Raw genomic sequence first — 13,780 nt, 5'->3', positions numbered from 1 at the left:
GGGGGTATATCGTTCGTAACCAGTTATGGGGGCTTTCGGTTGACTCCGCTGTAGATCCAGGTGCCTGGTCCAAGAAGCGAAGAAGGGTTGAGGGCTTTGCGAGCGAATAAAGCCAACTTGAAGGTTTCGAAGGGTCCGTGGGAAAAGCGTTGCGCAGAAGACTGCTGAGCGAGTTGTGGAGGCTGTTGGCAGTGAGTGCAAGTATTCAGTCAAGGGTAGACAGCCGCAATGGTCGAGAGGCCGTTGATGCTTGGTGGAGAAACTGTCGCAAGATGACTCTGTAGGTTGGTCGATATGCGTCGAGTGAATAACAAGAGTAGGTTGGTTGGAGAGAGAAATCTTGTTCAATGGCGCAACGGTGTTAGGGGAAAACCCTGCCTGACTCCGTCATGTCTAAAATTTGCATGTGCTCGGGCCCTGGTGTCTTGAGGCTGCCGCCAGGCTCGCGCCCGCTTTATTGTGTCCAGCCCACTACCGCCTCTTTGACTGGCTCTGGTGGCTGCGGACACAATAAATTGAGAGGGCACTACTCTGTATTGGACGCTGACTCGATCGGACACTGCCCAATGCCCACACGCCCATAATCAGAGCACCCAGTCCATGTCCCCTCCCTGCAGCGGGCCAGCGGCAGCCCGGGCATTTCCAGCGCAGATTGGAGTCTAGACGCGGTCCCCCGCACAAAGTGCACTCCGTAGATACGTATTAGCCTCAATGACAAAATAGAAGCAATTGGCGACCACAACGGAGCGGATCAATCGTTGCAGCTCGCTTGATCATGTGGCTCTACCTATACCGTTTGCCGGTACTGCCTGCGTACTTATTAGTGGTGACTCCAGGTACTGAGCGATGGCTGGACAGTAAGGTAAGGTAACTGAAGCATTCAGCCACTAGGCGGACAGGACGACTTCCACCAGTTCCATGTCGCCACCCCTTTGCAGCCACTTGCTTGCTCAACGTGTCCACCACCATCGCCAGTCTCGTGTTGCTATCGACGCTCACCGCGCAACAGTTGCGACACAATCAGTTCCTGGTAATCGCCGGACGCAGAAACCGACGGGTCACTACAGCTCGCCGCTCGAAATGGCAGAGGAAATCCTAGACAAAGTTCGCGATGTTGTCGAGGGTGAGATTGTATGGATGCCTGCTATGCCGCTCCCAACGAGCTCCCCAGATGGGACAAGCCGTCCATCTAGCTAACAGTTGGGTCTTAGGACTTTAGAGGCCAGAAACGCGCGGAATTACTCGGGACACTTCTTCTCGCTATCACCGGCGTACGTGGCCAAATGCGAAACCCAACGGACAAGCCTGGAACTAACAACATCACAGCTCATTGCGTTCAACATCGCTTGGGTGAAGCAGGACATTGTATTGGCCTTGTATCTCGGGGGAGCTGGGACTGTTTTGTCATTTATCGCGGTGGTACCCCCGTGGCCATTCTACAACAAGGATCCTGTCAAGTGGTTGCCCGTAGGCTCTGGCCTGACGGTAGGATAACGGGCGCTGGAGGACGCAGCTCCAAATACATGCTTTCTTCCCCGCCGAGGTCTATCGTGTTCCCCATGCTGTAGTCAAGCCCGAATCTCGCACTCGTGAGCGTGGTCTTGTTTCCCTTGTTGATACCCATTGTCTTCGTAAGATTCGTGGCGCGTGATACTCGTGTTGGCCTGCCCCTCAGCGTCCGTACTTTTGGAACTCCCAGTCACGGTTGTCGAGCGGGCAGACGGATCGTGCTTTGAGCCATCGGGAGATGCAGTGGAAGTGGAAGGCATGCTACGGATGACATGCGTCAGCACCATGTGACGAAACGACGAGTGCTCACTTACGTTGCAAATGCCCCAAGCAACTGTGCATTCCTCACTGGTCGCGGAGGCTTGGTTGGCCTGGCATTCGATACCTAGATACAGGAGTCAGCAAATAGGTCAGGCAATCTCTGAACAGCATCAAACCTACATAGATCCATGATGTGGTTTCGGCAAATAGCACAGTTGTCTACGACAATGTCCCACGCCCATAGAGCGACCGCATTCCACTGTGTTTCTTTTAGTACACCTCATTATCCCTGAGAACCCTGGAGATGATTCATCAAGTACCTTCTTGACCTCGAACTTCTTTCTGACCTCGATCTCGGTCTTCTTGCTAGCCGTGGGGGCATCCGACATCTCGACGTCGGCCATGTTTTGGTAGTGCTAAGAGCAAACGTGCAGGTCTGGCGCTATACGGGATAGTCGGGCGGTTGGATATCGCGGAAAAGAACCGAATAAGCTTCTCTGTGGAGTTAGATGAAGGCAGGTGGTACACAAGGTGCCGGCCAGTTGAGGTTTCTGTGAGAGCTCGATGCGAAAGGCAGCAGCACGCTGCAGGAGACTAAGCCGCAGGCTTGGCATTCGAATGACCCCACGCGGGCGCCGGTCATCGATCACGCCTAGGTACCTACATTCTGGGCGGCTTTGCCGTTCCTTTACTATTGCAAACTCACCAGGGCTGGCTTATTGCTGAGCACTCCCAAATGACAGTTTCTTTACGGATAGATACGGCCTGATACTCGCAGACTAGATGTGTGTTTGGCCAGCTGCAGTGGTCTGTTGGTGCTGTGATCAAACCTCTGGATCGATGAATGTGAACGACGGATGGTTCCTGTGACATGCCAAAGCAACAGATATGTAAGAAGATCCCGGAGAAGGTGTCCTGGATGCTCATAAGCTTGAATTGCTTGATAATGCATATCTACACCATATAATTGAGGCACGCACCTGCGCTGGCCTGCTTTTAGCTTCACGTCCAGGGTACTTCAGCTCAGCCTGAGTTGTGGATACCAATAGCACATTTACACACGGCCGCCGATTCGACCCTAGCTTCCCCTCCCTTTGAACTCCATCATCAGTCACTGCCCCATTTCTTGCTTTCCCATCTCCCCAGCTTCAAGTGAACAGCGAAGAGCATCTTGCGCCAGATCTCATTCCAACATATCACGCCATGATCCGCTGTCGCCAAGTCGATCTACCGACCACATTATTCTGATTACCTCTGCGCTAAACCAGCCCTTCGCAACGGAAGTTGACAGAAGCCACCGGCGCATGACGTCTTGAACACCATTTGCATCAACAAACCCACACTATGAACGACCCAACAGCACAAACGCAGCCGACACCGAATCGACGGCGGCAAGGACGTCCCAATGGACGGCAAAAGGCATATGCATCCGAGAACGATATGGGCGTGATCGATGCGCCGCAATACAACATGAGCCCTGCCACGCCTCAAAAGGATAACCTGGTTTCTTCAGCAGGACGTGATCCTCGCACCACCGGGTCGAAGCAGCGCCAGAAGAATAAAGGAAGCAAGAAACATGCTGCCTCCACATCACCAGAACCAGATTCTTATCATCATCGCTCGACGCCCCGGCAACCCAACTCGACAAAAGGTCTCCAACAGGCGGCATTCGCTGGCGCTACGTTCCACGCATCTCCTGCTCCCGATGCCTTGCCGATGCCCAGCTTCTTCTCCAAGATGGCAAACGGCTCCCCGGCCAGCAAGGAAGCCTCCCGACCACTGCAGCAGCCCTCGCCTCCCAATACCGTGAACGAAGCTCCCACGCCTCAACGAGGGGGTGGCGGCGTTTCAGGAAGTGACTCACCTCTGGATTTCATGTTCAAAGCGCACCGCGAAGAACGAGAGCGCTATCGCCACGGCAGCGGGTTCACCGGACCATCCGCATCGACCCCCCCAGCGCACTCGTCCTACGGGGCCGGCTCCCAAAAGGCAGCAACCGTGCCACACAACAGACCGGTTTATATGCGACACGTCTCTAGTGGTGTTCTCGACGACGAAGAATCTCGAGGCCACTTTGGCCAACCCATGGGCCCAGCTTTCTCGACGCCGTATCAAGACCGTATCAAGGCGGCCAGGACCAGTAACAACAGCCAGCGGCCATCGCGCGCCGACAACACCCAAATGCAGCCTCAGACCATGACGGAAGATCCGTCTGAGGCCCTCAAGCGATTCTTGTTCAGTGGTAACAAAACGGCATCGACTGAGTCGAATGCTCAGCCTTCCCAGTCGGGTAGTACGAACCAATCGTCAGCCTCGAGAACTTATGACGAAACATCTGGCGGCCATAACAAATCTATCCAGGACATGGAGGACAGTCTACGCAAAATACTCAAAATCGAACCAAACACTACGGCGCCGCCCACTGAGCGCCGTCTCTTCATGCGGTAGACAGTACTTGCCGGCTCCAGCAGTTTTCCCTCTCTGTACGAGTCCTCAGTTCTTCTAATATTTGTGCTTATTAAGGGCGGAGCGTGGTTGCCTTGGCATGGTAGTCATTCGGGCTGGCGTTGGTTTGTGTCTTACATGGTCTAGCATGCATTTGGATCTGGGTTAAACTTGGTAGATGTGCGGTCCATCCGCACGGACATGTGGCAGTGTTTGCATGATACCCCTGACGAGTGGAGTCCTCTTCTAGTGATGAGCATGCTGGGTCTGGAGACTGGCACGAACATAAATCGTCGACAGTGTTTAAAAAACCCTTAACAAGATACTGTGCATTCGCTTACTGTGATCCGTCTGGTTGAAACGTCCATTCCCGGTCCATCCGATAACTTGCTCTGGCGAAAGATCACCTCATCTTCTCTTGGCGTGTCCCCTCTTCTTCTCCTCGCGCCCGTAGAACACTCCGTGAGACAGCATCAGATATTTGGAGAAGAAATCCGTTGCAAAGTCATCAAAATTGATGTAGTCTGCTCCCAGACGATACGCTGCGGCGATGCCGCTGACGCAGGCTAGCTCATGCATGTTCTATCACGGTCAGTTAGTCCACTGTGACATGGGAGCGGGAGAGAACCATCGTACCACTAGGGTCCACGATCCGGCAAAGTACGTGCTGTTTTTCCCGTGCAGAAACATCATGCCCGGCACGACACGGACATAGTGTTGCCATCTATGGCCTAGCTGGTGCCACCAGTTGCGCTTGATAACCTTGCTCTCGTCAATGTCGTTAATCGTCCATAGGTGCTTCTGTTGCTTATTCAAAAAGATGGACTGATACACGGGCTCGAATGCTTCGTTTGTTTTGGCGTTGGCTGTCTTTAGCTGATGCTGATAGTTGCTGCAATTGAAGCTCATTTCGATGAGTCGTGGATCTGACTGATACGTGTACGTGTAGTACATGGGTCTGAACGGTCCGTTCTTGTCCTCTCCCTTTGCAAACTCAACTTGCTTCTTCTGATCGTCCGATCGCGGCTCGGCACATAGCTCCGGCTTGAAGTGTGTCTCGTAGTGCCTCTCGAAATAGTCCTTGTCCGTGTGAGTGACCGTAATGTCATCGTAGAAGGCAGCACCGCCCAGAACGAACTTCTCCTTGAACGTAGCTGAGCGCCCGAGAATTGTCAAAGCATCATCGGCAAGAACACACAGGACCATGTCATCAAATTCCTCGTCGGTAGTCTCGCTACTGGAAAGGTCTCGTATCCGTAGCTTGACTCCATCGCTGCTGCGCGAGATGACCGTAGTGACTTCAGTGCGAGTGCGGATGGCGATTCCCTTGGACTCGAGGTCAACCCGCCACTTGCGGTAGAACTCGTCGAGATGGTCGAAAGTGACCATGGTTGGCAGATTTGGTAGCAGTGTCTCCGCATCGTAATCCCATAACTTCATGTTCGGGTCTTGAAAGAGCCGCTCAACTATGGCGGACGGGACATTGGCTGTTTGGTTTCCTGTGCCAAGGAAGAGGGCGATGAGAGGGTATACCATCTTGTCGCCAAAGTCTTTGCTGAAGAAAAAGACGCGCAGCATGATACGGATAGGAATCAGCCCAAAGAACGGCATGGTCCACCTGATGAATTTGAGGAAGAAGCCGAATCGTTTAATGTCCTTGTCATACTTGGCGATCAGCTTACTGGGGAAGACATTGGTCCAGAAGCCGTCCACGCCTTTGCCGAACGCGACCTGCAGAGAGACTTCCTGTGGTGGATGGTCATACTGCTTGAAGAAGTTGAATGTGTGCTTGAAGATTTGCGAACCTCCCTGGACACCGTTGTTCATCCACGGTGCACCGTATTTCTGCTCATCGATGGGGATTGAGGTGGCCTGTCCGCCAACAACCTCGCCTCTTTCAAGAAGAGTGACCTTGAATTTGTCGGGGTGATTTGCCAGCGTCGCCGCGCAAGACTGCAGACTGTTAATGATGGTCTACTCATGTTCTGGCCTGTGTGAGCAACTTACCATACCGGCAGCGCCGCCGCCGACTACTACAACATGCTTTTTGTTGCTAGGTCGCATCTTGAACTGTGGTCACACCAAAACCTGTTCCCATGTATGCAGAATGAGAGACTGATGTTGAAGTACTTAGGAGATGCATGAGAATATAAGCCTACACATGGTACGTTACAGCGACTCTGAAAACAAATGAATAGGACCAAAGCGTTGACTACATTCGTGGACGTCATTGACTCAGCCTGATGCGTCCTTAGCTGATGAGCAATGGTCATCGGCCACTGGTGGAAAGATCCCGCGAGCGAGATGACGGTTGGATTGTATTTCCAAGGAGCATTGCTTCCGGGTCACACGGAAGACATGAAAATGAGATTTGAAGTCGAAAAGGCATGTAGTAGAAGAACTCATTACTGTCATCGCGATGCGGAATCTCAATGCCAACATGTGGAAGTCAGTTCGGGCATGACGTCACTCACCCCATGAATTGATTGCTTCGTCTTCAGCTCTCACCTAACTTGGGCTCAAGCATCAAAAGTTTTCTTCCATATTATACGAGACTACTTGAAAAGAGACTAAACTTGCACGAGCATTTCAAGCGTTGTCTTCGCGCATAACATTCCATTTTCCGTTGAAGAATACGTAAGGTAGATAGGTGCTCAATCATCCTACCACATCTATTCAGCAGTTACAGTCAGGCTTAGACTGAGGCTCCATGTCTTTGCAACGCCGGTTCTCTCGTGCCACTTGTAGTATCACTGCTTGTGTACGCTCTGCGCAGTGCGCTCGTTCGTGGCCCAAACAGAAGGTGTCACGTCGTACAGCAGCCCTCTATACGGATGCACGTGATTTCGCGTTACACCCGCCAAGATGTGACGCGTCGCCTTCCTTAGCTAGCCTTCCACATGAGCCAGCCATCAACGTCACGCCAAACAGATACCGCTGGCTCCTCGAAATGGTCACGCCTGAGAATCCCGCGTCACGCCCCGTCGGCGACATGGACGATGACGAAGCGCTTGAATACGCCATAGCTTTGTCCATGCAAGATGAAGAACAACCCCCCTCGCAGCAACAGCAGCAGCAGCAGCCGCCCCTAAATCAAGATGAACAACCGCAGGCTGCTGAGCCTAGCACAAGTCAAAACTGTGGACTGGCGCAATTAGATCGGAGAGCTATGGAGCAAGAGCGTCTGAAGAGAATAGCCTCTAAGCGCCCTCGACCTGCAGCCGATGATGATCAGGATGATGTGGTCGAAATTTCACCACCGGCCAAGAAAAGAGCTGTATCTCGCGAGCCTAAAGTAATGCCTCTGCAATTTCCGAGAGGTGTCGTAAAGAAGACATGGGCCTACGGCTATCCGCGTTCAGCAGACGACATCAAGATTGAAGAGATCCTGCAGAAAGATCGTCTTGAGCTGGCTCTGCTCTCGTCGTTCCAATGGGATGATGCATGGTTGATGTCCAAAATAGATGCGAGAAAGACGAAACTCATTCTCCTAGCCTATGCGCAGAATGCAGCCCAGGTATGAGAGCCGCATCGGCATTTTTTGGGCTGTCACTGGACGTTTGCTGACGGTTACCCCTAGCAGCAGGACATGCGTGAGAACGCCCCGCCTAGAGTGCGATTCTGCTTCCCACCGATGAAAGGCTCAGGTGCTATGCATTCCAAGCTTCAGCTCCTCAAGTATCCCGACAGTTTGCGTATCGTGATTCCCTCGGGCAACTTAGTTCCCTATGACTGGGGCGAGAGTGGCGTGATGGAGAACGTGAGGCGCCGCCCTTTTGGACCTATACCAAAGTGCCTTGGACTGACCAACGCAGATGGTGTTCCTCATTGACCTGTCTCGCTTGTCGTCTGCCAGCAAGCATGAAGAGACCGAATTCAGTCAATCACTGTCGCGATTCTTGCAAGAAGCCGGCGTTGACGCCAAAATGATCGACAGCCTGCGCAATTACGACTTTTCGGAGACCAGGAACTTGGGATTCGTGTATACCACGTAAGCCGTGCTTCCTTCGACTGATTGCCTTAGGGCAAGGGGCTGATTCAACAATCCAGACCAGGTGGCCACGCAGGCCAGCAACAACGCGAGAACGGTTAGTTCCAAGCTTTGAGGCACTGCAGACTTCCAACAAAGACTAATTCAAGCAAAGGCTCTTGCGGTTTGGGGGAATGTGTACAGAGTCTCGGCTTGGGTACAACAACTCCCATCAAGATCAATATTGTCGTACGTGCCCGCTCATCCGACCAACGGTGTGCAAGGCAAATCCCGGCTAACGCCACTTTCTAGGCATCCTCGCTAGGCTCCCTCAACTACGACTTTCTCGCAGCTATGTATGGAGCATGCCAAGGTACGACCGAAGGAACAATAGAGATGCTAGGCGACTCGAACTAACACTCTTGGTAGGTGATACTTCGCTGCAAGCATATAAGACAAGATTGTGCCGGAAGACGGGCATGAAACCGACAGAGCCTCCGGAACACCTCCAAAAGCACATGTTGATTCACTTCCCGACCAGCGAAACAGTGTCGCGCAGTCGGGGTGGAAAAAGTGTGAGTGTTCGCGGCCCGGGGTGACGGTAGTGAAGACTACGGCGGCGACTGGGCGTGGCGCAGCGCAATGCTAATAGATTCTTTTTTGATACAGGCAGGAGGTACAATATGCCTCCAATCGAAATGGTGGAACTCGGCCACCTTCCCCAAGGGCCTTGTACGGGACTGCGTCAGCACACGAACGGGCTTGTTGATGCACAACAAGCTGATAATTGTTACCCGACCGGACGAGGCGGGGGTGGGCGGCTGGACTTATGTCGGGAGTGCGAACTTGTCCGAAAGCGCCTGGTAAGTCATTCCATATCATCGACGTTGCCTAACATCGTGCCCGCTGGGCAGCCTCGCTTCTCGGATGCGTTGGGTTCCTTCACACGGGCACACGTGGCTGATCAGCGCTTCAGGGGTCTTTTATCCAAGAACTCCAAGTTGAACTGTCGGAATTGGGAGTGCGGCGTCGTTATACCTGACGGCACGTTGGGAAGCCGCATTCCCATACCCTTGCAACTCCCCGGCCGCCCATATGAGGCAACCGATGAGCCTTGGTTCAGCCATCAATGGTGATCTGCGCTCTTTGTTATTCGTCACGTCCTACCAGGGTCTATTACTTGTTGGTCCTCCCATCGTCAACGGCAGAGATGAAGGCGTTCCATACTAGTACTAGTCGTACGGACTACTGGTAGTAGGCTTGCAGCACGCCAGTAAGCGAGACTTTGGCATGTGTGGCTAGATGCGCAAGGAGCGCTCACCCTCGCTTATCAAGTGGGCCGACAAATGTGCTCTCTCCGCGGCATGCTTGGTTCTGGGCTTCACGTACAGCGCCCCCGCTCGTGGTGTCCGCCCCGTTTGTCGCACGGCAGGCTGGCTGGTGGAGGAGGGGGCGCCATGCGCAATCACATACCACGAAGCGACAAATGGCACGCGAGCTAAGACGAAGCCGCGTCGTGCCCTGGTGCTTGAATCCACAGAGCCAAGATCGTACGGCGAGAATAAGCGTCGTATGGTCGATGGTCAGAGGTTGCTGTCAGGATTCATGTGGCACTCGGATCACGGGCGCATGTTGGCCAGGCGAAGAAGATTCATAATGCTTAAGTTAGGACTACTTTTGATCCCCAAACACCGTTTCAGAGGCGGGAGAGGTATCCAAATTAAGCAAGCTTTCTGATGCTCCTGCATCCCCAATTCGTTAAAACGCCCAAGCACCGTTGATAGTTGCCGCCATCGCGAGATGGCTTTTGTCGACATCTATCGAAACCCGTGTAAAATGAAGGAGACATCCCAGATATAACAACTCCTGTAACACCGGCGCTGTATGATGCAATAGTCGAAAAGTCATTATCCTTGCGCTTCATGCTGTTGAGTCATGGCCCTTCTTCGTCTCGGGGCTCTCTCGCCCCAAGCTGCTCTGGCGTTAGGACTGTGAGCACCTGCCCCTAAAATTGTGAGGCTCCTCCATCGTGTTCGTCAACAAAGTAAAAGGGCGGGGCGCTCATACCGCCGTGCCCGCCTCCGTTCTCATCTTGCTGATCCTGCGGGGGCAGACCGGCAGACGAGCCAAGGCCGTTGGTCATCTCGGGGTGAAATAAAGCTGGATTCTCTGGAGTATACTCTGCACCACCCTGAGAGCCGCCAGTCATGCCGTTGGACTGAGGTTGAGACGAGAAGCCAGCAGCGCTGGACAGCATGTACTCACTGCCGTTCTGAGCAAAAGAGGGGTCAAGGCCACCAAAGCTGTTACCTGGAAAGGGGCCTGAGGCGGCAGCCATATGACCAGGATTGAAATGTTGCACCGCGGTATGGTTGGCGTCGTGATGCGGCTGTTGCTGTTGCTGTTGCCCATGCTGTTGGAGATGGAGCTGAGCCTGGTGATGTTGCTGTTGCTGAGCTGAGAGCTGCAAATGGGCATAGTCATTGTTCAGCATGTCAACCGAATGTCCTGGGGATATATGTTGCATGTGATCCTGACTATACCCTGGCATTGGGTTTGCGGCCATGCCTGCAGGGAAGACCATGGGAGAGCCTTGCGGATGCTGCATGTGCATGGAGGCCACGCCAGTGGGTGAAAAGGGGTGGTTCAAGTCCGGTGAGATCTGAGGCCCCTGTGCGCCGACCTGAAGAAAGTGTGCAGGGATGTAATGGCGACCGTCCGCCATGCGTACTGCTTCGCCGCCAAAATCGCTGATGGTCGCACGAAACTGTTGCTGGAAGAGCAGTTCTGCGCGGATCCTGAGTCCGCAGAAGTCCTGGCATGTGCTGGGGCGCCTCAACTTGCCAGACAGGGCATCCTCGATTGTGTAATACGAGACCAGATGGTGATTGATGTTGTTGTACTTTATACTGATGGTCTTCTTGACCAGGCCATCTGGCTCCTTGAAGTCGTAGCTATCAGTAAGCGAACCGATGATCTCGCGAAGAGGATCTCTGGGCGCCTCCGTGCCCTCGCTAATGTGGGCGCCGGTACTAGGACCGGGGCCACCAGTCCCGGAGTCCCCACTGGTGTTCAATGAGAGGCGGGACGTATCTGTCAAGTGAGCTGAGGGTGGCGAATGCTCCTTTTTGACGATGCCGCCGCTCTGCGAGCGTCTGTTACTGCTGTTCTCACTCTTGTTCTTGAGAGCGCGCTTCTTCTCGCCAGGGTTGTTGCTGGGAATGATCTCGCGATACACCAGAAAATTGTTCAGGATGCGACTGGGGCTCCAGTTCACTCCGTCAGTCCAGCGCTTGATACCGGATGACTCTTCTTCATAGACAAAGATGTGCCCGCTCTTGATAAGCTGGGCCCGCTCCCGGTCATGAGGACGACGCGGACAATGATTAAATTTGCCTGAGAGACAGGCCTCGAACAAGATCAACGCATCAAACGTGGTGTAGACCTCTCCGATGAATGTTGGTGCCAGCCCCCCGGTCGTGTTACCTCCGCTGTGCGAAGGGCCTGAGTTGCTGGCCATGACGGAAGCGTTGGCACTCTGTGTGTGGTTTGCGAGGTATAGGTGAGTTGAGTAGGACTCCACTTGCAATTGACGTTGAGCACAGGATTCACTCTGTGATCAAAAGTTTGAAAGGTGTGGTGGTTGGTGTCAGGCCAAAGCGGATGAGATGGAAGTGCAGGCCTTGACAAACTGTATTTAAGGACACCGCTCAGCCAGCGTAGGGCAAGGGCTCAATAAAATTGTTGAGCTTGGCCAGGTAGAGAATGAGGCCTTTCGAGAAGATGTGGCCTTTCGAGTAGATGACCTTGCCCTGAATACGGGCTCGTTCGGAGAGCAGCGTTCGTTCGGCGTGTGGGCCGTCTCGCTTTGTGTCAGGGGATGGACAAATGCAATCAAGGTTTTGACCGCAGCGCCAACGGCGTTGATAGAGAGGATATCAAGGTAGAAGGCTCCAACTTGATATTGGTGAGCCGCGTGACTCAAGCGGCGCGCAAAGGCGAGCAGCAATTGGCTTGAGTAGATGTTGGGCGAACAGTAGAGCTGAGCGGTAGCGAGGCTAGCAGATATGTTTTGCTGGCGCTGGGGGAGCCTGGAGGACTTGTCGCGAAGCGTCGTTGGAAGCTTCGAAGCACAGCCAAAGGGCAAAGCACCCGTGTCGTTACGGCCGCCGCGAGGATGCTTGAGATGCTAACACGAAGTGACAGTACCGGATCAGCAGGCAAGCGACCCTTGGGTGGGAGAGAAAGCAGTGTAGCGTTTTAATTGCGATGAGTCTGTTGACACTGTCGAGAGGACCGCGGGCGTCCAAAGCGGAACACAGTTGTGGGCGATGGTGGCAGGAGATGGTTTGGCCGGTGAGGAACCTTGTTCATGCGGAACGGCGCGAGGTGCACCAGGAACATAAAGTTTATGTTGCTAGCAGGTCAACAAAGGTGGCATGCGAGTGCCCACATCACCCCGGTGGACTGAAGTGCTGGCGACCAGTGAGGCGATCGTCTCTGCCTGTCAGGAGCGAAGCTTGCCGGCTTTGCTCTGCTTGTGGTCGATGCTGCCGTCTGTGGTGCTTTCGAGAGCAGAGCCGGCAAGTGCGGACTGGCAGGGAAACAGACAGGCAAGCAAGCAGGAAGGAAGGAGACTGGGGCTCACTGGAGCTGAGCAAGACGGGGAATAATAGTAAGTGGCAGGTGGGCAAGCAAGGTAAGGTAGTAGGTGATTTATCACGCGGTGAATGACTGTGAATTACTTGGTACTGGTGAGCTGAGGTGAGTTGAGAGTTGAGGTCGATTTACACGTGCAGTCGGTCGGTTCACCAGCCAGCCTGCCCACCCGCCAGCCAGCCAGCCAGCCATAGGCAGGGCAGGCAGGCAGACAGACAAACGGATAGACTGGATAGACAGACGGAGAGACGGACGCGGCTTGACTCGACGGACCAATGCCATGTCCTCTGTCGCAGACTTGTTGCTCGTCTCTAGATCCGGGGGTCGGTCGGGGAGGGCCAGGGGGGTTTGCCGCCTGGCATCCGAGCTGCACGCTACGTACTAGTGTACTTGGTACTAGCTGGCGGCGTTCCCTCATGAGCTTGCTTTCGGTCTAGTCTTGTTGGGAGCCGGCAACGGCGTGGGACCGTTCTGCGCCCTCCTCGGCGTCTCTGGAAGCTGGGACCAATGGGCACGCCTGGGCATCCAGTCCCACCAACTAGGTCTCCCATGGCAGTCCACTTTCCTCCCCCCTCCCCCCTCCTTCGATGTTCCCGACTTTCGAGTTGACGTCTGCAATCGTGGAACAGTACTGCACAGGTTTTCTGCCTGTCCTTTCCCCCATTCATGTGAGTGGGCCCTGGGCCTCCCAGACCAGCCAGGACGAACTCGGCGAGGTCTTGGACAGTAGGCGAACGAACTTGACACGATGTGGTGGGCACCTGGAAATAGGCTGATTTGTGTTCACTCAGGACTCGGGAGGGTGCTGTCGTGGTGCCATGGGCAACGCAAGCACTAATAAGTTTGTTTAGGGAAAGACTTGCCATTTCCAGCCGTCCCCCTCTCCCTGGGTGGCCGTCAATGGCTTTTAGGTAAGACATTTATCTCGATCAGCAA

The 13,780-nt window shown here is 53.9% G+C and overlaps 5 protein-coding genes across 5 annotated transcripts; 2 read left to right on the top strand and 3 right to left on the bottom strand.

Moving 5' to 3' along the window:
- Positions 1–1,671: 1,671 nt before the first annotated feature.
- Positions 1,672–2,174, bottom strand: J7T54_000336 (RING-box protein 1; the record flags this gene model as incomplete). Its single annotated transcript, XM_051508931.1, has 4 exons — positions 1,672–1,770; positions 1,824–1,894; positions 1,951–2,029; positions 2,091–2,174. 4 exons carry the CDS (start codon positions 2,172–2,174, stop codon positions 1,672–1,674), a joined length of 333 nt encoding a protein of 110 aa, XP_051360046.1.
- A 940-nt stretch (positions 2,175–3,114) lies between these two features.
- J7T54_000335 (uncharacterized protein) lies at positions 3,115–4,218 on the top strand (the record flags this gene model as incomplete). The annotated part of the gene is made up of 1 exon (XM_051508929.1): positions 3,115–4,218. One exon carries the CDS (start codon positions 3,115–3,117, stop codon positions 4,216–4,218), a length of 1,104 nt encoding a protein of 367 aa, XP_051360045.1.
- Positions 4,219–4,623: 405 nt separating this feature from the next.
- Positions 4,624–6,279, bottom strand: J7T54_000334 (uncharacterized protein; the record flags this gene model as incomplete). Its single annotated transcript, XM_051508928.1, has 3 exons — positions 4,624–4,797; positions 4,927–6,168; positions 6,223–6,279. The coding sequence occupies 3 exons, from the start codon at positions 6,277–6,279 to the stop codon at positions 4,624–4,626; spliced, it is 1,473 nt and encodes a 490-aa protein (XP_051360044.1).
- An 886-nt stretch (positions 6,280–7,165) lies between these two features.
- J7T54_000333 (uncharacterized protein) lies at positions 7,166–8,308 on the top strand (the record flags this gene model as incomplete). Its single annotated transcript, XM_051508927.1, has 4 exons — positions 7,166–7,732; positions 7,799–7,975; positions 8,031–8,206; positions 8,266–8,308. 4 exons carry the CDS (start codon positions 7,166–7,168, stop codon positions 8,306–8,308), a joined length of 963 nt encoding a protein of 320 aa, XP_051360043.1.
- A 1,882-nt stretch (positions 8,309–10,190) lies between these two features.
- J7T54_000332 (uncharacterized protein) lies at positions 10,191–11,705 on the bottom strand (the record flags this gene model as incomplete). Its single annotated transcript, XM_051508926.1, has 1 exon — positions 10,191–11,705. The coding sequence occupies one exon, from the start codon at positions 11,703–11,705 to the stop codon at positions 10,191–10,193; it is 1,515 nt and encodes a 504-aa protein (XP_051360042.1).
- Positions 11,706–13,780: the final 2,075 nt, after the last annotated feature.

The sequence above is a fragment of the Emericellopsis cladophorae genome, assembly GCF_022114955.1.
Source record: "Emericellopsis cladophorae strain MUM 19.33 chromosome Unknown NODE_51_length_166314_cov_118_033994, whole genome shotgun sequence".
NCBI lineage: Eukaryota > Fungi > Ascomycota > Sordariomycetes > Hypocreales > Bionectriaceae > Emericellopsis > Emericellopsis cladophorae.
This window is presented reverse-complemented; position numbering and strand designations above follow the sequence as displayed.